The sequence below is a fragment of the Sardina pilchardus genome, chromosome 21, assembly GCF_963854185.1.
Source record: "Sardina pilchardus chromosome 21, fSarPil1.1, whole genome shotgun sequence".
NCBI classification, from domain to species: Eukaryota; Metazoa; Chordata; class Actinopteri; order Clupeiformes; family Clupeidae; genus Sardina; species Sardina pilchardus.
The window spans coordinates 5,298,366-5,317,500 of record NC_085014.1 but is presented as its reverse complement, the minus strand read 5'-3'; the positions used below and the strand labels follow the sequence as shown (position 1 = coordinate 5,317,500).

The 19,135-nt window shown below is 44.4% G+C and overlaps 3 protein-coding genes across 3 annotated transcripts; 1 reads left to right on the top strand and 2 right to left on the bottom strand.

Annotated features, from left to right (window-relative positions):
* Positions 1-299: 299 nt before the first annotated feature.
* Positions 300-4,785, bottom strand: LOC134069040 (heat shock factor-binding protein 1-like). Its single transcript, XM_062524889.1, has 4 exons — positions 4,581-4,785; positions 3,384-3,450; positions 2,245-2,377; positions 300-529 (listed from the first exon to the last, which is right to left on the bottom strand). The coding sequence occupies exons 1-3, from the start codon at positions 4,623-4,625 to the stop codon at positions 2,247-2,249; spliced, it is 243 nt and encodes an 80-aa protein (XP_062380873.1). The 5' UTR covers positions 4,626-4,785; the 3' UTR covers positions 300-529; positions 2,245-2,246.
* Positions 4,786-6,408: 1,623 nt separating this feature from the next.
* Positions 6,409-13,627, top strand: arl14ep (ADP-ribosylation factor-like 14 effector protein). The gene is made up of 5 exons (XM_062525127.1): positions 6,409-6,553; positions 7,999-8,185; positions 10,264-10,377; positions 10,900-10,949; positions 12,306-13,627. The coding sequence occupies exons 1-5, from the start codon at positions 6,483-6,485 to the stop codon at positions 12,532-12,534; spliced, it is 651 nt and encodes a 216-aa protein (XP_062381111.1). The 5' UTR covers positions 6,409-6,482; the 3' UTR covers positions 12,535-13,627.
* A 375-nt stretch (positions 13,628-14,002) lies between these two features.
* Positions 14,003-15,099, bottom strand: LOC134069468 (gonadotropin subunit beta-1-like). The gene is made up of 2 exons (XM_062525432.1): positions 14,935-15,099; positions 14,003-14,218 (listed from the first exon to the last, which is right to left on the bottom strand). The coding sequence occupies exons 1-2, from the start codon at positions 15,097-15,099 to the stop codon at positions 14,003-14,005; spliced, it is 381 nt and encodes a 126-aa protein (XP_062381416.1).
* Positions 15,100-19,135: the final 4,036 nt, after the last annotated feature.

Sequence of the window (19,135 nt, the reverse complement as noted above, 5' to 3'; positions counted from 1 at the left end):
CGATTACAATGGCCACAGTACTTCAATACTTCAGCAAAACGCAGTCCTCGTTTCTTAAGATGAATTCCGATGATTGTGACGCGTTACCCCACATACAACCTGCATCTATGGTGAGTGACTGGATGAATGAGAGCCTAGAAAAACAGGGTAAATACAGCGAACCATCTGAAAGTCTCAAAAACTTCAAATGAAGTAGAAAACGTGACATAGGAAAAGAACTTTGCATCTCTTGTTTGGGGTCGTCATGTCTATTTGGCAGGTAACTGGTATTAGTGTCTGATGATGACTTACTGTACACGTTTAAGGTTAACAAACGTAAATTATATTTGACCATCATTTCCAACAATATTTATAGTTAGAATAACATGATACTGTATAAAAGACCTTATACACAGTAAGTCATAATTAAATCACAATGATGACAAAAAGGAAAAAGAAAAATACATCCTTGAATAAGAATTAAAAAAAAATATCAACTTCTCAAAAACATCTTCAATTGATGCAGTACTGAGTATCCTGTTGGAAGAGTCTACACACACACACACACACACACACACACACACACACACATACATACACACACACAGAGAGAGGGAGAGAGAAAGAGTGAGGCTTCTAGACAAACAAATGTATTAATCACTGCCTTTACATAAAGGACACTAGTTATTCCACTCAAGAGTATCGGTCTGAATATGCAGTTTGAATCCACACCAATTTAACACCCACAGTATTAGTCTTACCCACACCCACAACGCATGTCTTCTACGTAAGGTATTTTGGTTATATAGAACCATGCAGACTTAAAAAAAAACCCTTTAGGGGTTCCTTTGATGAACTCTTCAAAATGGTTTAAAGAACAATGTAGGGGTGCCATATATGAAGCCTGCAATAGAACCATTTTTGGTTCTAGCATCTTTTTTGAGTGCACCCCAAAAGAAACCCCAAAGTGTTGAGAGATCATGGGTTTATCAAATCACAGAATATCAGAATGGAAGATAACAATACTAGGTGAAGCATATGTATCCTACGGGTGTCCAGCCTTCAGGTGCTGATATAAATAACATATGTAGTGAGGCAAAGATGCAGCATGCATTACATAAAGCATCCTTATATAACAGTAAACATACATATGTAACATGCGTAAATATAGACGAGGTCGCCTCAAAGTAACCTACAAGTTTCACACTGACTACCGAAGAACCTGTGAGACGGGCTAAGACACTGCAAGACCAAGACCCTTTCCCCATATGACAGAAACATCAATGTTTGTCATTTTTCAGTGCTGGTAAAAATGTCAGGGTTGAAATTTGAAACAATGAGTTTAAATGAGCCTCTATTTCGGTATTAGCTCATCACTGCATTATAAAGGAGTGAAAAAAAAAAAAAAAAAAAAAAAACTGGACGTAATCATGTCAGTGGAACCAGCCAGGGGGAAGTGAGAACCTTTACAAAAACAAAACCCTCAGTACCCATGGAAACCGTGGCCAATCACAAAAGACTGCCCCTGATGGCTTCAAGCCAAAAGTCACCAATTGGATCCGGTCCTGAATCTCTACTGTCAGATGTGTATGGAAACCTTGCCAACCACGGCTTGAGCAGGTCGGGAGGGGTGCGGTCAGGGCGTGTCGACACCCAAAGGCCATCGGGCTAAGCCTGGACAGCGAGTGGGAAGTGTGGCGCAACGCTGAGCGCAGCCGAGCACGCCTCATCGCGCCTAACCCAGCACAATGGCACAGCTGATGTTGAGGCAGGCAGACAGTTACACCCACACACACACTTTTCTGCTGCTCAGCCTCACAGCCGTGGGTAATCAGGCGGTGTCGCGCTGTGCACTGTGGGACTACGACAAAATGTCATTACACCACCGCCTGGATGAATTTCCTGTTGTGATTTTGGTGCTCTTTAGAACGAATATTTGCACACCTGAAGCAGTTTTTGTGTGCAAGTGTTAGTGAGTGAGTGAGCGCGTTTACATGCATACTAAAAAAAGAATTACCGGGTACCGGTAAAAGATTACCGGGTTTTTGTAGTTATCGGTTTAGTGTTTGGTTTATGAAACATCCGTTTGACATCTAGGTTTCTGTCAATATTCTGATGTATGTATACACCCAAAACAGATTATTGCAGTTACCCGATCATTGCCAGTAATTGTTTGTAGTAATTTGTTTTTAGTGTGCATGCAAACACGCTCAGTGATTGAGTCTTCCTGTGTGAATGTTTATAAGTTGACCTTTGGCCTCTCACCTTTACTCCGACCCCTGAGCGGAACCTTCTGCGGGCTTGGTTTCCCCCCCTTCGCCCTCCTCCACCCCCGCCTGGGTCATGAGGTCGGCGATGTTCTTCTCCAGGTCGTCGATGCGAGTGCTCATCTCATCGAGTGGCTCCAGTTAAGGAGTGCAACACAACACACTCTAGTCGACATACAGTGCATTTATTGATCCTTTCAATTGCATAAACACGTCGGTTCTTAAGGCATTTCCGGCGCCACGGTTAATTTCATTTAAAAGTATTTGCATTTGTTTGGAAAGTTTCAACCAGGAACAGATTGAAAGGGTCTATACTCCAGTCATTTCATCCATAATAATTTCATCACGTGTACATACATTACTATCTGTCTACAATACACACCACCTATATGACGATGATAACCCCACTATACACACCTCTTATTATGATGATAACTATACACTACACACATCCTTAATGAAGGCAATCATATAAATAACCAAGAAACATTAGCATCAAGGTGAGTGTTGGAAATGTTTCTGATGACCCTTCATTGAAGGTGATCTAGGTAAAGCCAGCCTTACATTGTACGATTTTGATCTGTTTTCACACTCGGCGACTTCATTTCCCAAATCGGACAGAAACCATGGTAGTTGTACTGGAATCGCGGCATGCTCCCGTCAACTGTGTGTAAGGTGCCAATCTTACCGGTTGTAAGTCAGTCTTTTTCTAGTTTTGCCGTTACAACAATATCAAACATGTTTGATATTATCACAAGTCTTTGGAAAATCATAGTCTGTGACTCTATGATCTGTCTCTAGATGTGAGAGGGTCGGAGACTGTAGCCTTTCAAAAAACTTTTCCAAATCCTTGCAAAATTGTAACGTGGATTCTTGAGCACTCCAGTATCCGGCATCAGCCATGAATCCAGGACACAATCTCGCTCAAGAGTGAAACACTAACTGCAGCTTGTCTTTTGCGATGGCATTTCAAATGTTCCAGTGTCACAAGGATCTTGAGTTAATTTCATTGTGATTCACAGAACACATTTTAACCATGACCACCAGCTGCACTGTGCTTCAATGCTGCTTAACGCCCACACATACTCTTAACATAATGAAACATTCTCACCACCATGGTCTGCACAACAAGGATATTCCTGCCAATTATCTGGTCTGACATGGTCTGGAACTTGTCCTGCATCTGCTGAAGTAAGGTCTGGACCTAAAATAAGTGGAAAAGGAAAGGTATAAAAATCACAACTGCTTATTCTTTAAGAGTTAAAAACAATGGAAATGTCTGTGTACGAAACAAGAGTCTAATCTTCAAAATATTCTAACACGTCTCCATGTTTTCTTGTGGGCGGGCACGTTCCAAGCAGCCTCTAGCGTAACACGAAAAAAAATGGCTGAACCAGGTGGGAGTACAGTTCACCTTGCCGTAGCACCGAGGAGCAAAATTACTTAGTTGCCTCCCACGCCTTGGCCAAACAGAAACCATGGAAACTGTGGAAGTGTACTGCGCTAAGATTAGCGTAGCTTCAGAAATTACAGGAATCGAGGCAGTCAGATCTCTGGCTAGTCCTTCAAAAGCAATCTCCACCAGTAAGATTATCGGCGACAAAATGTTAAACGTTACCAAACCGTAGCCTACTGGGCATATCTAACAGTTGTGCACGTTATTGTCAAGATTAAGTTAGATCAAAACAAAGTAATTTAACGTATGAGCACACAAACCAGGGTAGCAGCTAGTCCTTTGGAAGACTCTACTTTGCCACGAAACCTAAGCATTAATGTCCAAACGTTAAAGTAATGCACATACCTCTACGGATACAATACGACGTTAGCTATCTACGAAATTTAGTTATATATAACTGAACTATTATCTATAGTCAAGCCATTATAGCTACCGTGTCCTAGTTACAAACAGAGCGGTTTGTCCTTCTTGACATAACGACACCAGCTTGCCAAATGTAACCTAAAGAACTACTTATCAATTTGCCACCTTCCTTGGTTCAGTAGTGTAGTCAACCAAGTAAAGCTCTCTAACGTTATATCGTTTTAATTAACACAACTATCTACAGTAGCTAACTACCTTGCGATCAAGACATCAGTCCAAAATAGGCTACATTACATTGCAACCACGTTAGTTAGCTATCCGAGCTAATCACTCTGCTTTTCACAGCTGTACATCCGTGGAGCGTCAAATAAGAGTATCGCCCGTGTAGTTGTGATACATAATTGACTTGGGAGTAATGTTCCAACAGCCCTTATCCATATTTTGAAGCTGAGTAGGGTGGTATTTGCTAGGCAAGTTATCGTTAGCAATAACGATACGCTAGCTGATTCACTTACCACAGCGGTCATATCTTGAACAGATTTCGGGTCCGGTTCTGACATTGTAGACTTGTTTGGGTCGCTGCTTGTTTGAGTTGGTTCCGCCACACCTGAGAAACCGTCTTTTCCTCCAAAGATGATGTTGCTACCTTGCTCCAATTTCACTGTTCCAGACTGCCAGCCAGCCAATGATGCTAGATAGCGTTGTGTTTTTCAGGTGACGTCATCCCTTCTTCTTTAGTTAGCAAGTGGTTGGAAGACGAGGTGTCATATGAGTTTATGTTGCGCCACCAATGGTGTAGGAATGTTACTACACAATAACACCTCGCCTTGAACGACAATGCTTTGAAAGTTAAAATGTATGCATTACAGTTTTTCTAAATTGTTTACACACAATTTCTGGTACTTGAGACACAATTCCCATAATATGTAGCTCATGCACCAACCTCCTGAACCGATTCTGCTGAACTATAAGCACAATTTCTGCTTTACACTCAAATTGCAGTTCTATAACACACTGTTTTCAAAGCACTACACACAATTCTGTGCATTAGACACAATTTTCATGAAGAAAGTCTCTTGTTTTCAGAAAGAACACACTGCCATTCAAATTCTAAAGCTAACTGCCCTACCATGCACACTCACTCATCAGATGGGCAAACTCCTGTCACACAGTCAATTAGCAATCAGAGCTTTAGTATTACAGTAGTAGTACAGGCAGAGGCAGATCCAGAGGAGTGAGTACTGTAAGAGGAGGAGGACGGGGAGGCCAGGAACGTAATCTCTGTGATGATATCCGAGCCACTAGAACATTGCAGTGCTGCGTATCAATACAGTAGCCTACAGTACCGGACAGTAATACAGCTCAATGAGCACAGAAGTACAGTATTGCCTGTGGGCTGTTCTGTAAGACTGTAAAAATAAAGTATGTTTCAAGTATTTAGGGAAAGTAATTCTACTTTGTATTCCTACACAGTTTACAGTATTTTGCTATTTGTTTGGCAGCCGAAAGATTACCAAGGGCTTCTGTCTCCTGAACAGGAAACTGAAATCATGAGCATTGTCCTCGAAAAAATGGCATAACATTACAGCAAATACAAAGAAAAATAATAGAAAACAATGATATATTTCAAAATATTGATAGGTAAGCATATCAACTTACTGTATCAGCTTACAGTATCTATTGTTTGTTGTAGTACTGTTTGTAGTGTAACACTGAACAAAAAAAGGCCCAAGTCATTATAATGAATGGAGAAGAAGTGTTTTCAATTCATTGCAGTGTTTTACACTGAGCACATCAGTGTTCAACTGGTCCTTATAAATGTCTTGATATGATGGTTTGTGTGTGTCTCCTGAGAACAAAAGAGCATTTTGCAGGAGAATTGTGGAGTTTTGCCCATTGTGTGTTGTTTTGGATTTGTGTGTAGAGTTCTGAGAATATGAGGCATGTTTTCAGAAAATGTGTGTTAACAATCGAGAAAAACTGTAACATTGATGATCTAAATCAACAACAACAATGTATGTTTTTGCAAATACTTCTGTATTAACCTCACCATCATGCTGTTATGCTTGACAAAGATTTACTTCTTTGTGTTTGATATTTATCTCCTGATTTATGCGAGAAATGCAAGAAAGGGGCACTCAGATAATATGTAATAAGAATTTCCCTTTGAGAATTAATAAAGTATCTATCTATATATCTATCTATCTGGTACCAGAGAGCTCTGCCATAAATAACGAAACATCTTCACCTAGTGGTGAGACTACAGTACTGCCACATAATCATAGCCAATGAGCGCCTCTTTGGTGACGCAATCTCCTGTTCTCGTACTCAACGGGTTGGTGGTCAAAAAGTCAGATGCATGCGCCGAATTAGCGCAACTCTTTTGAGTTCTGTATGTGCAATTTGTATCGTTCATCATGCCGATCGTTTGCTCTGCAGGAGGATGCACGAATCGTTTTATAAAAGGCTCGGAAATTCGTTTCTATCGGTAAGAATATGTTGTGTTTGCTTTGTGGTCAATGAGGAGTCACTCAGTTAGCTATCTGGCTAGTAAAGTAGCAAGTTTGGTACCTAGCTGTGTGGCGGGCACGTTACCTAGATATAAATGTTGTTTTGTTAATGTAGACTTACACGCTAATGTCATGTCTACATCGATAAAGTTCGCTTTCGGTTGAACATTTGTAACTAAGCAGGCTAGCGTTATGTTAGGACAAAGTAATAGGGGCAGTGGATTGTTTCGATTGTCCCGAGTTCAGAAAATGGGCAAATGTTGCCTCAGTTGATGGTTATATGGTTATCAAGCGCAATGGTCCCTTTTGGTAGAGACACTTTGTGCATTCATTCAAGAGTGGGTAACGACATTGAAAACCGGCCTTCACATGAGAAAAAGAAAGGGGCGAACTTTGCAATAAGGTAGATAGTGAGTTAAGAGTAACACTGATCAATTCGTATACGTTTTTGAAGCTAAAATGATTCAGGTGATGGCAGTTCTTCTTTCACACAAGCTTATGTCACAGATTACTAAAAGGTGCCAACAATATCGGAGTTCTGGTTGATTTGACCATCAGTTAACTTCGAAACAGACACCTTAAGCTACTTCGGATAGACAATAGTAATCACAGTGCAACGCCAAAATAGGAGTAACTCAACATTTTGCACCTGGAGTAACTCAACATTTGGCACCTGGAGTAACTCAACATTTTGCACCTGGAGTAGCTCAATATTTGGTACCTCCAATATGTTTAGTATTCTAAAGATGTCGAATAGCTTGTTAGAGTTGCCAAATTGAAGGAGCCAGAAGTGAATACACATGGATAGTTGTATATTAACTGTGCATTATACAATACGACTACACATGACGAAATACTGTCATAACCATTGTAGCAGTTCCTTTCTATGAGAGCTCAATGGCGATGCAGCATTTTGTTTGTACCTCCAACAACACGGCACACCTCTTACCGCCCACAAATATCCACAAATGCCCATATGTTTGTGTGAAAGATGAATGGATCAGGAATGTAGGCTGGGTAAACCCAGCCTGATCGGCCAGCCATTTGGATTTCGCCCTGCAGCTCAGACTGGAAATCTGTCTCTCCTGCTTCGTGTCCACATTTGCTGGGTCCAATCACAAACTGGCTTATCCACCAGACGCACCCGGATCGTTGGTCTGATTGGTTTTGGGGAGTCATTTGAACAATGCCCGTTCATGACGCCTCTTGTGCAGTAGAAATAACACGCAGACTCCCCAGACTAATGTGCAGTCTTAAAAAGATTGAGCTTATTATAGTGATCAGGAATCAGGAATGTTGATTGCTGCTTTTTTGCAGGTTGGGCTTCTCCCCGTAAAAGGAGCCAAACGTCTATGTCCATTAAAGTGGTGGTAGCAAGATGATGCGTCATGACATCTTCTCGTCTCCTGCTCTCTCTCCCCAGGTTCCCGATCAGTAAGCCTCAGCTGGCCGAGCAGTGGGTGCGGAGTCTCAACCGCAAGACCTTTATCCCCACCACCAACTCCTGCCTCTGCTCCGAGCACTTCCAGCCGGACTGTTTCCGGGACTACAACGGCAAGCCTTTCCTGCGAGAGGATGCCATTCCAACCATCTTCAGCTCCAACAAGCAGGTAGTGGGAGCAGTATTGGCCAAGTGTGTGTGATGCTGTCATCAGAGCAACAGTTGACTGCTTTGAAAAGCATGAGATATAGAAATATGTTCTAGATGCACCGATCGATCGGCCGCCGATCGGAATCGGCCGATTTTCACGTGATCGGCCACGACCGGCGACCGGCCGGTTAGTCTGAGACATGCCGATTTTATGCCGGTCACATGCACTCGCACGTACTTGTAACAACATCACACTCACACAGCTGAGTTTGCAAAGTTTGATGAAGCTAGGCCAACAGTCAGGGCTGGATAAAGCGCTAATACTGAGTTTTTCTATGCAGCGAACGCTGTGCTTTGCCATATTGCGTGGAATTTACTATACTAAGCTGTCACTTCAGGTTACAGCGCTCATCAAAGCCCGTCCTTGCCGCTAATTGCGTGCCCACAGCTGAACCACAAGCGCTATCAATAAGCAGCGACATAGCCTTTACTCAACTTAAGGCGAGACACGGCAGGAATAAACATAGTTTTGCTTCGGTTTGCCAACTTTTCATGTATTCTTTCACACTGTTACAACAACTAAGTCGGATTTACACATTTAGAGGTTTATTTCATTACCTTTTGTCTGATCACGCCTGTATATTTCTTCGAAATTCGCCAAAAGTGAGCATTCTAACGTGTCATAAACTACCGCGACCGTGATACAAAACATATCATGCGTGGTGTCGTTGGAAAGCTGTGTTTCTCCTGCATGACGTTATGCCATCCAAATATGGACACTTCCTTAGTATCCGCAAGCAATCGCGAAAGTTCAAAGAAGAGTGTGGACTGAGAATGTATGTCATTTGCTGTGTTTCAAGGCTTCTCAAAATTAGTTTTTTTTGTTGTCATTTTCCAACATCTCAGCCTATGTACTAACTTCAGTTATCAGTATTCTGAAGATATTTACAGTTGGATGTTGCATATGGTTGTGAGAAGAAAATAAATAGTGTTCCTAGTGCATTTCTACATGTGTGAAATGAATGTCCCACACTGGGATTACTGCAGCTGAAGAAGACTTGAAGAAGAATCTGTCTATTCACATTTTTCTACCAGCCATTGATAAGTTGATTACATTTCTAACATGTTTAAAGAAAATATAGGCAAGAAAATAACTCTTTGTTTGTGCTGTAAAGTGGTTAGAAGAAATTAAATCGGAATCGGCTAAAATCGGTATCGGCCGGTCAAACTCGATGAAAAATCGGAAATCGGAATCGGCCAAAAAATTGCAATCGGTGCATCTCTAATATGTTCCTTTGTTTACTCTTTTGTTTACTATGTGAGCTCACCAATATTAATTCCTAGTTTTGAGTTTTGCTCCATAATGTAACAAGTGTCACCGAATCCTCCATTCAAATGCATTTGGTTAGTTCGTAACGGCAATATGGCCGCTGTCTCCTCGTATCCCACCCTTTCCTGTATGCCGCCTCATTCTCTTGAATAGGAAAATAGCTGCCCCGTAGCTGCCCCGTATCTGCCCCGTATCTGCCCCGTATCTGCCCCGTATCTGCCCCGTATCTGCCCCGTATCTGCCCCGTAGCTGCCCCCTAGCTGCCCCGTAGCTGCCCCGTAGCTGCCCCCTAGCTGCCCCCTAGCTGCCCCGTATCTGCCCCCTAGCTGCCCCCTAGCTGCCCCGTAGCTGCCCCGTAGCTGCCCCATAGCTGCCCAAAGGGCGCTGCAAGATGGCAGCTGAGTGGGGGGACTTGCCCAATGGGCTCTTAGTTTAGATGGCCGTTTCCAGAGAAGATTAAAGCGGAGCGAGAGACGCAAATGTTTGACCGTTTCCGTGTTCTGTTTTCGCAAAGGGGAAGGGGGCCAAATCCCCCTTTAAGCAGACCTAGAAAGTGACGTTACAACTGAACTATAACTGAACTGCTTGCCAATCTGACAGAGATTAATATCCCACTATGTATGACGTCTTTGCGACACGCCTCTTTAAGCAGACAGGAGCTGTTTTTTGCTTCCATAGAGATGCATTATGTTGCTCTAGATCTGGTCAGTAATGAAGGATCTTTGACGTTTCCCGATCTCTCTGCTGCTTCTCTTCCTCTGGTCCAGATCGAGCTGCGCCGTAACCGTGGGCAACCGGGCGAACTGACCCGGCTGGGCCTGACGCAGGACAAACCCCGACTCCGCATTCAGGAGAAGCGCCAGTCCAGCAAAGATGCAAGAGTGAGCACACACACACACACACACACACACACACACACACACACACACACACACACACACACACACACACACACACACACACACACACACACACACACACACACACAGTCCAGCAAAGATGCCAGAGTGAGGCACACACACACTATGCACTACGCGCTTTTCTCTCTCTCTCCACACACACACACACACATAATCACAAACACAAACACGCACACACAAACACTCTACACACTTTTCTCTACACACACACACACACGCACACACATAAACACGCACGCACGCACACACACAAGCACAAGCACGCACACACAAACACACTACACACTTTTCTCTACACACACACACACACACACATAAACACGCATGCACACACACAAGCACAAGCACGCACACACAAACACACAACACACTTTTCTCTACACACACAAACAAACAAACGCACGCACTGCGTGTGTGCAGAGAGAAAAACACGTCTGTTGTTTAATGTGAATCTGTGTTAAATTATTTTTGATCTTTTTCCAGGGGAGAATGCTGGACAAGAAGGAGAGGAGGAGAGGCAAGATGGCCGACAGGTACAGGAGCTCCTAATGAGTCCACTCAGACTTATCCTTTTTTCTTTGTCTTTCTTCTCTCTCTCTCTCTCTCTCTCTCTCTTAAGGCCTATTCGGACGGGATTAGTTTTATGGGGGGACGTAGAGTAATGCAGGTTATCATATGACCTCTGTAATATAAATGTCCAATTCGGACGGGACTAGACATCTCTGTCATTTTACTTGACATGGGAGGAGTAACTACGTTTACGTTCTGCCGTCACATCTTCGTCGCCGTGCACGTGATACTTTGCGTCAGGTACGTGCGGCATTTTCAGATTTACAACCTACACAAGTTGGTTAAACTAGCAAACGTTAGCTTTATGTTATGCCATAAGTAGTTTGAAATGGCTAACAATATCAAGCTAATAGGCAAACTAGCTAACGTCCTATTAGGAGCTGCACAGCATGTTATGTTTTCATTCAGACATTCAGTGGAATTGTTTTCAAATCAGGATGTGACGAAATATTACAGACATCTTTACAGAGGGTCGCGTTCGCACGGGATTAATTTTACCTAAGGTAATTTCTCCGGACTGTTTTACGGAAGGTAAAAGTGTCTGTAAATGTCACCGACATACTCCGTTATGTTTACTGACATGGCGCGTCCGGACGGGACTACATTACCTGGTAATTATTACTTTACCTGATGTCACCCCATAAAACTAATCCCGTCCGAATAGGCCTTTAGTGTCTCTCCTCAAAGGAAAGAAAATGTGAATTCCAGTCTATTTAAACTTTTGACCTCTCATAACGAGATATTAATGCTAAGTGAGTTTCACCTGGCCTGAGGCCTGCATGTGCAAACAGGCCTTCAAGCACCAGGCCAATTTTCAGATCTGAAAATGTCTAATTATATAAAACGGCTCCACAAAACGAGAACTTGAGGCCCAGATATTTCCCTTTGCTATGAGCCATGTCTACCTCTTGGGCGCGTTTCCCAAACCCATAGTTGCTAACTAAGTTAGCAACTTTGTTGGTTGCAATGCAATATCCCATTGCCAACCAACTAAGCTGCATGTAGCTAGCCTGTGTGTTAGCCACATGGTGAATAAACCGCAGGATAGTGTAATATGCTAAAAGTTAAAACTACAAAAATAATACCATATTAATTGCCCTGATGTATTAACCTCATAGCTAAAGAAATTTAGCAGAGTTAATGTATAAACCTTGGGTAATAATAGTTGGGAAGTTACGCTATGGTTTTAGGAAACGCACCCCTAATAGTTGGGAAGTTACGCTATGGTTTTAGGAAACGCACCCCTAATAGTTGGGAAGTTACGCTATGGTTTTAGGGAACGCACCCCTAATTTCGTGCACGTGTTTGACTATCCGCAGGCAGACGGCGACGGGGAAGAGTAAAGTGTACGACAGCCGGGGGCTGCTGATCTCGTGCGGGCGCGACCTGTGCGACTGCCTGGACGGCGACTGCATGGGCTGCTTCTACCCGTGCCCCGACTGCGGCTCGCGCAAGTGCGGCGTCGAGTGCCGCTGCGACCGCAAGTGGCTCTACGAGCAGGTGGAGGTGGAGGGCGGAGAGATCATCCGCAACAAGTTCGCCTGCTAGCCACACACCACACACACACACACACACACACCACACACACACCACACACACACACCACACACACACACACCACACACACACCACACACACACCACACACACACTCACCACACACACACTCACCACACACACACCACACACACACCACACACACACACCACACACACACACCACACACACACACCACACACACACACCACACACACACACCACACACACACCACACACACACACACACACACCCACCACAAACACACCACACACACACACGCACACACACACCACACACACACACGCACACACGCACACACGCACACACACACCACACACACACCACACACACACACCACAAACACCACACACACACACGCACACACACACACACCACACACACCATACACACACACACCACACAAACCACAAACACCACACACACACTGCCCATTGGTGCTGCTAGAAGGAATAGGAATAAGAGGAGGAGGATGTAGGAGAGTGGAGGAAGGCGTTCACCTTCACACCCACAAACACCACACACACACACACACACACACACACACACTCCATTGGTGGTGCTGTAGGGGATAGGAGTAAGAGGAGGAGGATGTAGAGGTAGGGTGGAGGAAAGAGATCACCTCCTAGCCACACACACACACACACACACACACACACACACACACACACACACACACACATCATTGGTTGGGGAGGACAGGTGAGTTGGAGAAGGACTGTGTTAACACCTGTAATGCCAAGATGAGCAAGAGGAGACTGAAAAGGGGAGGAAGAGGAAGAAAGAGGAAGAATGCGCGCTCTCTCTAACAGGACAGGCTGCTGGCCACCCGCGAGTGAGGAGGAGGAGCGGCGGCAGTGGAGAGGAAGAGTTGGGACAGTGGACTACGTCGCGCATACAGTAACTAGCAACACTTGTTGACCGCCCGCATTTTCTTTTCCATCATGAGTTTTCAGAATGGTTCAGACGGTTCGTTTTCTTGTTTCTATCTTGTTGTGAATATTGACGTTCAGTGTTCTTGTTCTGTGCCAGAGGCCTTTGTATATTATTTTTGTGTGTAATTAAATTCATTTTTTTGATATAATTACTCTCGTGTGTATCTCCTTCATTCAGGTATCAGGACTACTTTTTTTTGTGTGTTTTGAGCAATTTAAAGTAGCCAGCCCACAACATAAGACAAGATGGAACTTGAACATCTCTCAACATCACACGCAAACACACTGCAGTGATTTTGTTTAGGCTAGCACTACATAAAGGACACCTTTGCTGCAGCGTATAACAATACATTTTAATGAGTGTTGCTAGGCGTTAGGAAACAGCAACAGTATGCTGAACGACCACTAGGGGGCGGACTCTCCTCGGCTGACGGCTCGCAGCAACGGCACACCAATCGAGTGGAGCGGAGTGGAGCGGAGAGGAGAGGTGAGGCCCCTGCAGTGTCCCGGTCTTGGTACTGCCCTCAGTACTGGTACTGCGGCGGGAGGTAGGCGGAGGCAGGGCAGGGCGGTCGGCTGCTGATGGGGCTGCAGTCGTAGTCGTCGGTGCTGCAGAGGCTGCACTTGCAGCTGAGGGCCTTCAGCACGGGCAGCTGCTCCGACCCGCACTGCACGCTCTCGTACGTCGACTCATGGAAGTGGCAGCTCTCCTGGGTCTGTCCTAGGGAGTACAGAGACGCCTGTGGAAGGACACACACACACACACACACACACACACACATAAATATAAACAAGAGTGTGTTTCATATTTACATAGAAGAACTCTGAGGGAACCAGAAGTTTTGTTCCAATATGAATAGGTGAATGTGTGTGTGGAAAAAGGCTCTCTAGGCTCAGTGATATTTGTCAATATGACTTGACATGTGAGATATCCACAGGTGGGGTTCCAGAGAGTAGAGTTCTGCCACATATTGGTTAATTAATCTGTAATTGGTATAATTCCTCAGACGGATAGATAGTGCTAATTAGTGAAATCACTTATGTTCAGTGCACATGTAAAAACATTATATGAAAGGACTACTTTCTGAAGCCGTATTTCTTCAGCCCGGTGGTGTTTTAAGCTCTAACTTTCAAATTCAAGACCGTTGACTTCAAGGCACCTAACCTTAACCCCCAACCCTAATCTTAACCCCTGGCCCTAACCCTACTGCCTTCCATGCCCTGCCTGGAAGACAAGGGGTGCCTCTCATTTGGCCTTTTATACACCCTCCCTTCCTTCCTCGATCCTCGTCCTCACTGATCTAGATAAAGAATGATGGGGCGGCAACAATGGGATAGTCTATCCAGTGTTAGTTATAGATCAGTGGGAACAAGGCTCGAGGAGGGATGTTGAGAGCCACCCAAAGGTTGGGGGCTTAAAACACCTCTTAAGTAACGCCTCTACACCTCTAGTTACCTTGTTGTAGCACAGGCCAGCACACCCCTGGGTCTCCACGAGGCAGGATTGGCCATTCTTCGCTGTCACGGTGATGGTGACGTTGACCGGGTGGCACTTCCTGTGGCACTCTGGCGCCACCGCCCCCACCAGGCTCCACAGCGCAACCATGGTAACCAGGTGCATGCTCAACTGGGAAAGGGTCAGAATTTCCACAGAGGTTTACTGTTCCGTTTCCGACCAGCTCTGGGTGCTTGTTTGTCAGGCAGCAGTTTTAACTTTTGTACCACAAATAAAACAGATACAGACCTGCCAACATGTACGCATTTTGCGTAGCGGGCACGCATTTTGACCTCCTAGTACGCTGGTACGATTTCCTGCTCTAAACTACGCATTTCGTCTGATCTCGCATTTCGTCAGTGTGTGTCAGTGAAGTTGATTCTGCGCTACAGAGCCACAGCCATAGATATAATTCACAAGGTCTTAGTACAACTAAGTAGTCAATTAATTTCGGTAGAGACCGTGCTATTGCAGATCCCAAAGGGAAAATATGCGTCTATTCCGAAAATAAACAAACACGCTTTTATTTTGCAACTTGTGTTCGCGGTTCTCATCCCTCAGTCACGCCATTCTAAAGTGAAAGTGTGTGCAAGCGCAGGTGCGTCTGACATGTCAGAGGACAGGGGTGTCACAGCTGGTATAGTTAAACTTTGACAATTATATTCAAAACGAGTGAATTAGTATAGCAGTGTGGCAGCGTGTTTTCTTCTAATATTGCAAACGTTATCACTACAAGACCGCTAACCTTATGTTGCCGTCTTGAGTTATGTAAAAATAGACGTAGCATAGGCTACAACGAGATTCTGTGATGAAGAATTAATTCATTTTGAACAATTTATGGTGTAAACGGTGTAGAGAATTCAGAGAACTTCATCAGTATATCAAAGGCTATGTAAATAAAAGATGAATTGCTCCTTAACTGGCATGTGTCATTCTACAAAAGCAATGATGATTGGCATGCTGAAATCTTTCAAAGAAACGTTCTATTCATCTGGAATATTCCTTCCTACAGGGCACAGTTTAACATGCAATGTTTTGAATACTGTTTTCACAACATTGTTAGTTAAGCAAAATAATCTGCAAGTAGCTTAGGCTGCAGGTTAAACATTTCAGATCAACTTTACAAATGCAAGCTTAATGTAGGCTAGTTTATAGGTTCTGATTTGTTCCAATAGCCTATCTTGTCATACTTACTTCAGTAGGATATGCTAATAGGTTTCCATAAGGCCTATGACCTCTTCAAAAGCCTGATAATTCAGGCTCAGATATTGTCTTTGTTTTAAGGCCTGAACCATGTTCAAATAAAAAAAGAGACTTTTGTAGATTGCACACACCCACATTATATTGTATGTGAAGAGTAGCCTTTATATGTAATTTGTATGATATTCTTTAATTGATATGCACCCCTCCATGCACCCCTCCATCCACCCACCCCCACAGACACAGACACAGACACAGACACAGACACAGACACACACACAGACACACACACACACACACACACACATACTGTATACACATACAGTGCCACCAAAGTAGGCTACCAGGCTACCTTGGTTGTAGCCCATACACTTTGTGCTGTATAAGTGGCGAACGGATAACAAGTTGGTATGGAACTTCATTCAAAGTGGTATAGAAAAGGTCTTAAATAGAGTCTTGAATGTAAGTTGGAGGATCCGACCGGGGGTCCGAAATTTGGTCGTCATCGTCGGGGGGGGGGGGGGGGGGGGGGGGGGGGGGGGGTTGGGGGGGGGGTGTTAGTACTCATAAAATTCTTTCAAGGTTGGCAGGTCTGCAGATAACACATCTGTTGTATCACCTAGACTTCTATTTCAGTTCCGATCTCCTTCAGCCCTAAAGAACTGTCATATAGTAGGCCTACGTATTCAAAGGCCATTAAAAAGGTCTTCAATGGGATATGTCTGTAGCACTGAAAATGTTCTGAAAGTTTTAGTCCATTTACAGTAACTCTTATTCACATTTAATTTCCAGTGCTACAACGATTTTAATTCACAGAAGTGGCTTTAGGCCTTCCTCATAAAACAATTCTCAAACACACAAATGAAATATTTGAGCAAAATAATGAATCAAACCATTTTCTGACCTGAATTTAGTGAAACCGACGACTTTAGTGACTAGTTGTAGATGCAGCTAAATGAGTGAGCACCCGGGAGAGAGGGATGAAGACCTGAGGAGGAAGAGAGAGAGGGATGAAGACCTGAGGAGGAAGAGAGAGAGAAACAGAAAGACGTGAGAAGGGAGAGAGAAAAGCAGAACATGAGGAGGAAGAGCGAGAGAAACAGAAGGAAGAGAGAAGGAACAGAAGGAAGGGAGAGAGAAACAGAAGGATGAGAGAAGGAAGAGAGAGAAATAGAAGGATGAGAGAAAGAAGAGAGAGAGACAGCATACAGACAAACAGCATACAGACAGAGACCTCCCGCTGGTTACCACAGGTCCAGTGTCACGGGCATCAGACATAACACGCAGACAACCTGCCTATATACCGGTAATCTCTCTGTTAAGTAGAGAGAGAGAGAGTGTGTATGCAGAGGAGCAGTGCCCACTGGCTTACCACAGTTATGTCCAGTAATATAACATGCAGACAACCTGCCTATATAATCTCTGGGGTGTTCAGACCTAACACAGATATGAAGATATAGATGTTGCCCTCACCGGCGGTTGGGTCCTTTGCCACTACGGTTGGGTCCTTTGCCACTACGGTTGGGTCCTCTGGCACTACGGTTGGGTCCTTTGCCACTACGGTTGGGTCCTCTGGCACTACGGTTGGGAGTGGCTGCTTTTATGGCCCTGGCTCCACTCCTCCTGGTGCCGGAGGGTAATCCACTGGACTCCATGATCGTTACGCACTCCTGCTGCCGATGCTATCACTGGAGCCAGCCATGCAGCATGGGCGTTCAGGTTAAGCCCAATGGCCCTGGCATACGATGGGCTCGCTTTCCATTGGGGTAGTCACACACACACACACACACACACGAGTGTATACTGTGTGTGGGTGAGCATCTTTCCTATAACTTTGTAAGAAGGTCAAGAGTGTGTGAGGAGTGTGTTTTGTCTGGAACATCGGTCCAGGGCTCCAAGGTGAGCTAACTCCGGCGTAAGCTGGCGGATCAACATCGCCCACCCTCGGAAAACCCTGCCCCTCACATTACTTCCACAAGACCCTCAACACCAGACGCCTGTCTGAGACAGCCCTGCCCTGCACACTGCCAAAGCATGGAGGTACCTGCCTGACCACCGCTACATACAGTATCTCTTCCCTTTGTGTCTCAGCTTACATTCAACTTTTTAAACATGTTAGTTATGTAAAGATGTCATTCATTCATTCATTCGTTTATTCGTTCATTCGATCATTCGTTCATTTATTTTTATAATTTTGATTTGCTTGGTTTGACTTGCCCACACACACACACACACAGGTCCAGTTTTCTAGTGAGCAGACAGTCACAACTCCTCAGTGCCATCACACACTCTATCCCATAATATGACACAATGAGCTGCTGTGTCCAGGTGACCAGCCCTTGCCCTGCCCTGCCCTGCCTGGTTGCTGCCCAGGGTGAGTCTCATTCCGCCGCTGCTGTGTTGGTTGTGTAAGGAGGTCAGCGGGCGCTTCTCTTAACACATCTCCTCCTGCCCCGTCCAAGATGGCCTCCATGGGGTAGGAATAATGAGAGGGGAACAGGTGGAGGGAAGAAATGAAGACAGGAGCCAGGGGAGAGGGTTGGAACAGTCTGGTACACACACTCACACACAGGCAAGCACATACACACAGGCACACACATAAACACACACGCACGCACACACACACACACACACACACACACACACACACACACACACACACACACACACACACACACACACAGACACACACACACACACACACACACACACACACACACACACACACAAAACATATGTTGAGTCTAATGACTTTGGGGAGAGCATTGTTATCATCATCACCGTCATCATCATGAAAACAGAATGGATTACAAAAATCTTTTAAAAATACCCATGGAAAAGATATATTAAAAAACGTATATGCCAGAAATGTGTTTTATATACGAAACTTGTATGATTTACTCTTGAAAGTGGCCTCTTTCTCATTTTCCTCATACAACGTCATATATAGTCCTTACAGGTT

Bases quoted from the DNA above. Each gene is read 5' to 3' on its own strand.
- LOC134069040 (XM_062524889.1), bottom strand. From the start codon at position 4,625: ATGTCAGAACCGGACCCGAAATCTGTTCAAGATATGACCGCTGTG. The intron at 3,451-4,580 runs GTAAGTGAATCA...CACTTATTTTAG, and splicing joins TTCAAGATATGACCGCTGTG to GTCCAGACCTTACTTCAGCA. The intron at 2,378-3,383 runs ATATCCTTGTTG...AACTGGAGCCAC, and splicing joins AGACCAGATAATTGGCAGGA to TCGATGAGATGAGCACTCGC.
- arl14ep (XM_062525127.1), top strand. From the start codon at position 6,483: ATGCCGATCGTTTGCTCTGCAGGAGGATGCACGAATCGTTTTATAAAA. The intron at 8,186-10,263 runs GTAGTGGGAGCA...CCTCTGGTCCAG, and splicing joins TCTTCAGCTCCAACAAGCAG to ATCGAGCTGCGCCGTAACCG. The intron at 10,378-10,899 runs GTGAGCACACAC...ATCTTTTTCCAG, and splicing joins AGTCCAGCAAAGATGCAAGA to GGGAGAATGCTGGACAAGAA.
- LOC134069468 (XM_062525432.1), bottom strand. From the start codon at position 15,099: ATGCACCTGGTTACCATGGTTGCGCTGTGGAGCCTGGTGGGGGCGGTG. The intron at 14,219-14,934 runs GTAACTAGAGGT...GTCCTTCCACAG, and splicing joins CTGGCCTGTGCTACAACAAG to GCGTCTCTGTACTCCCTAGG.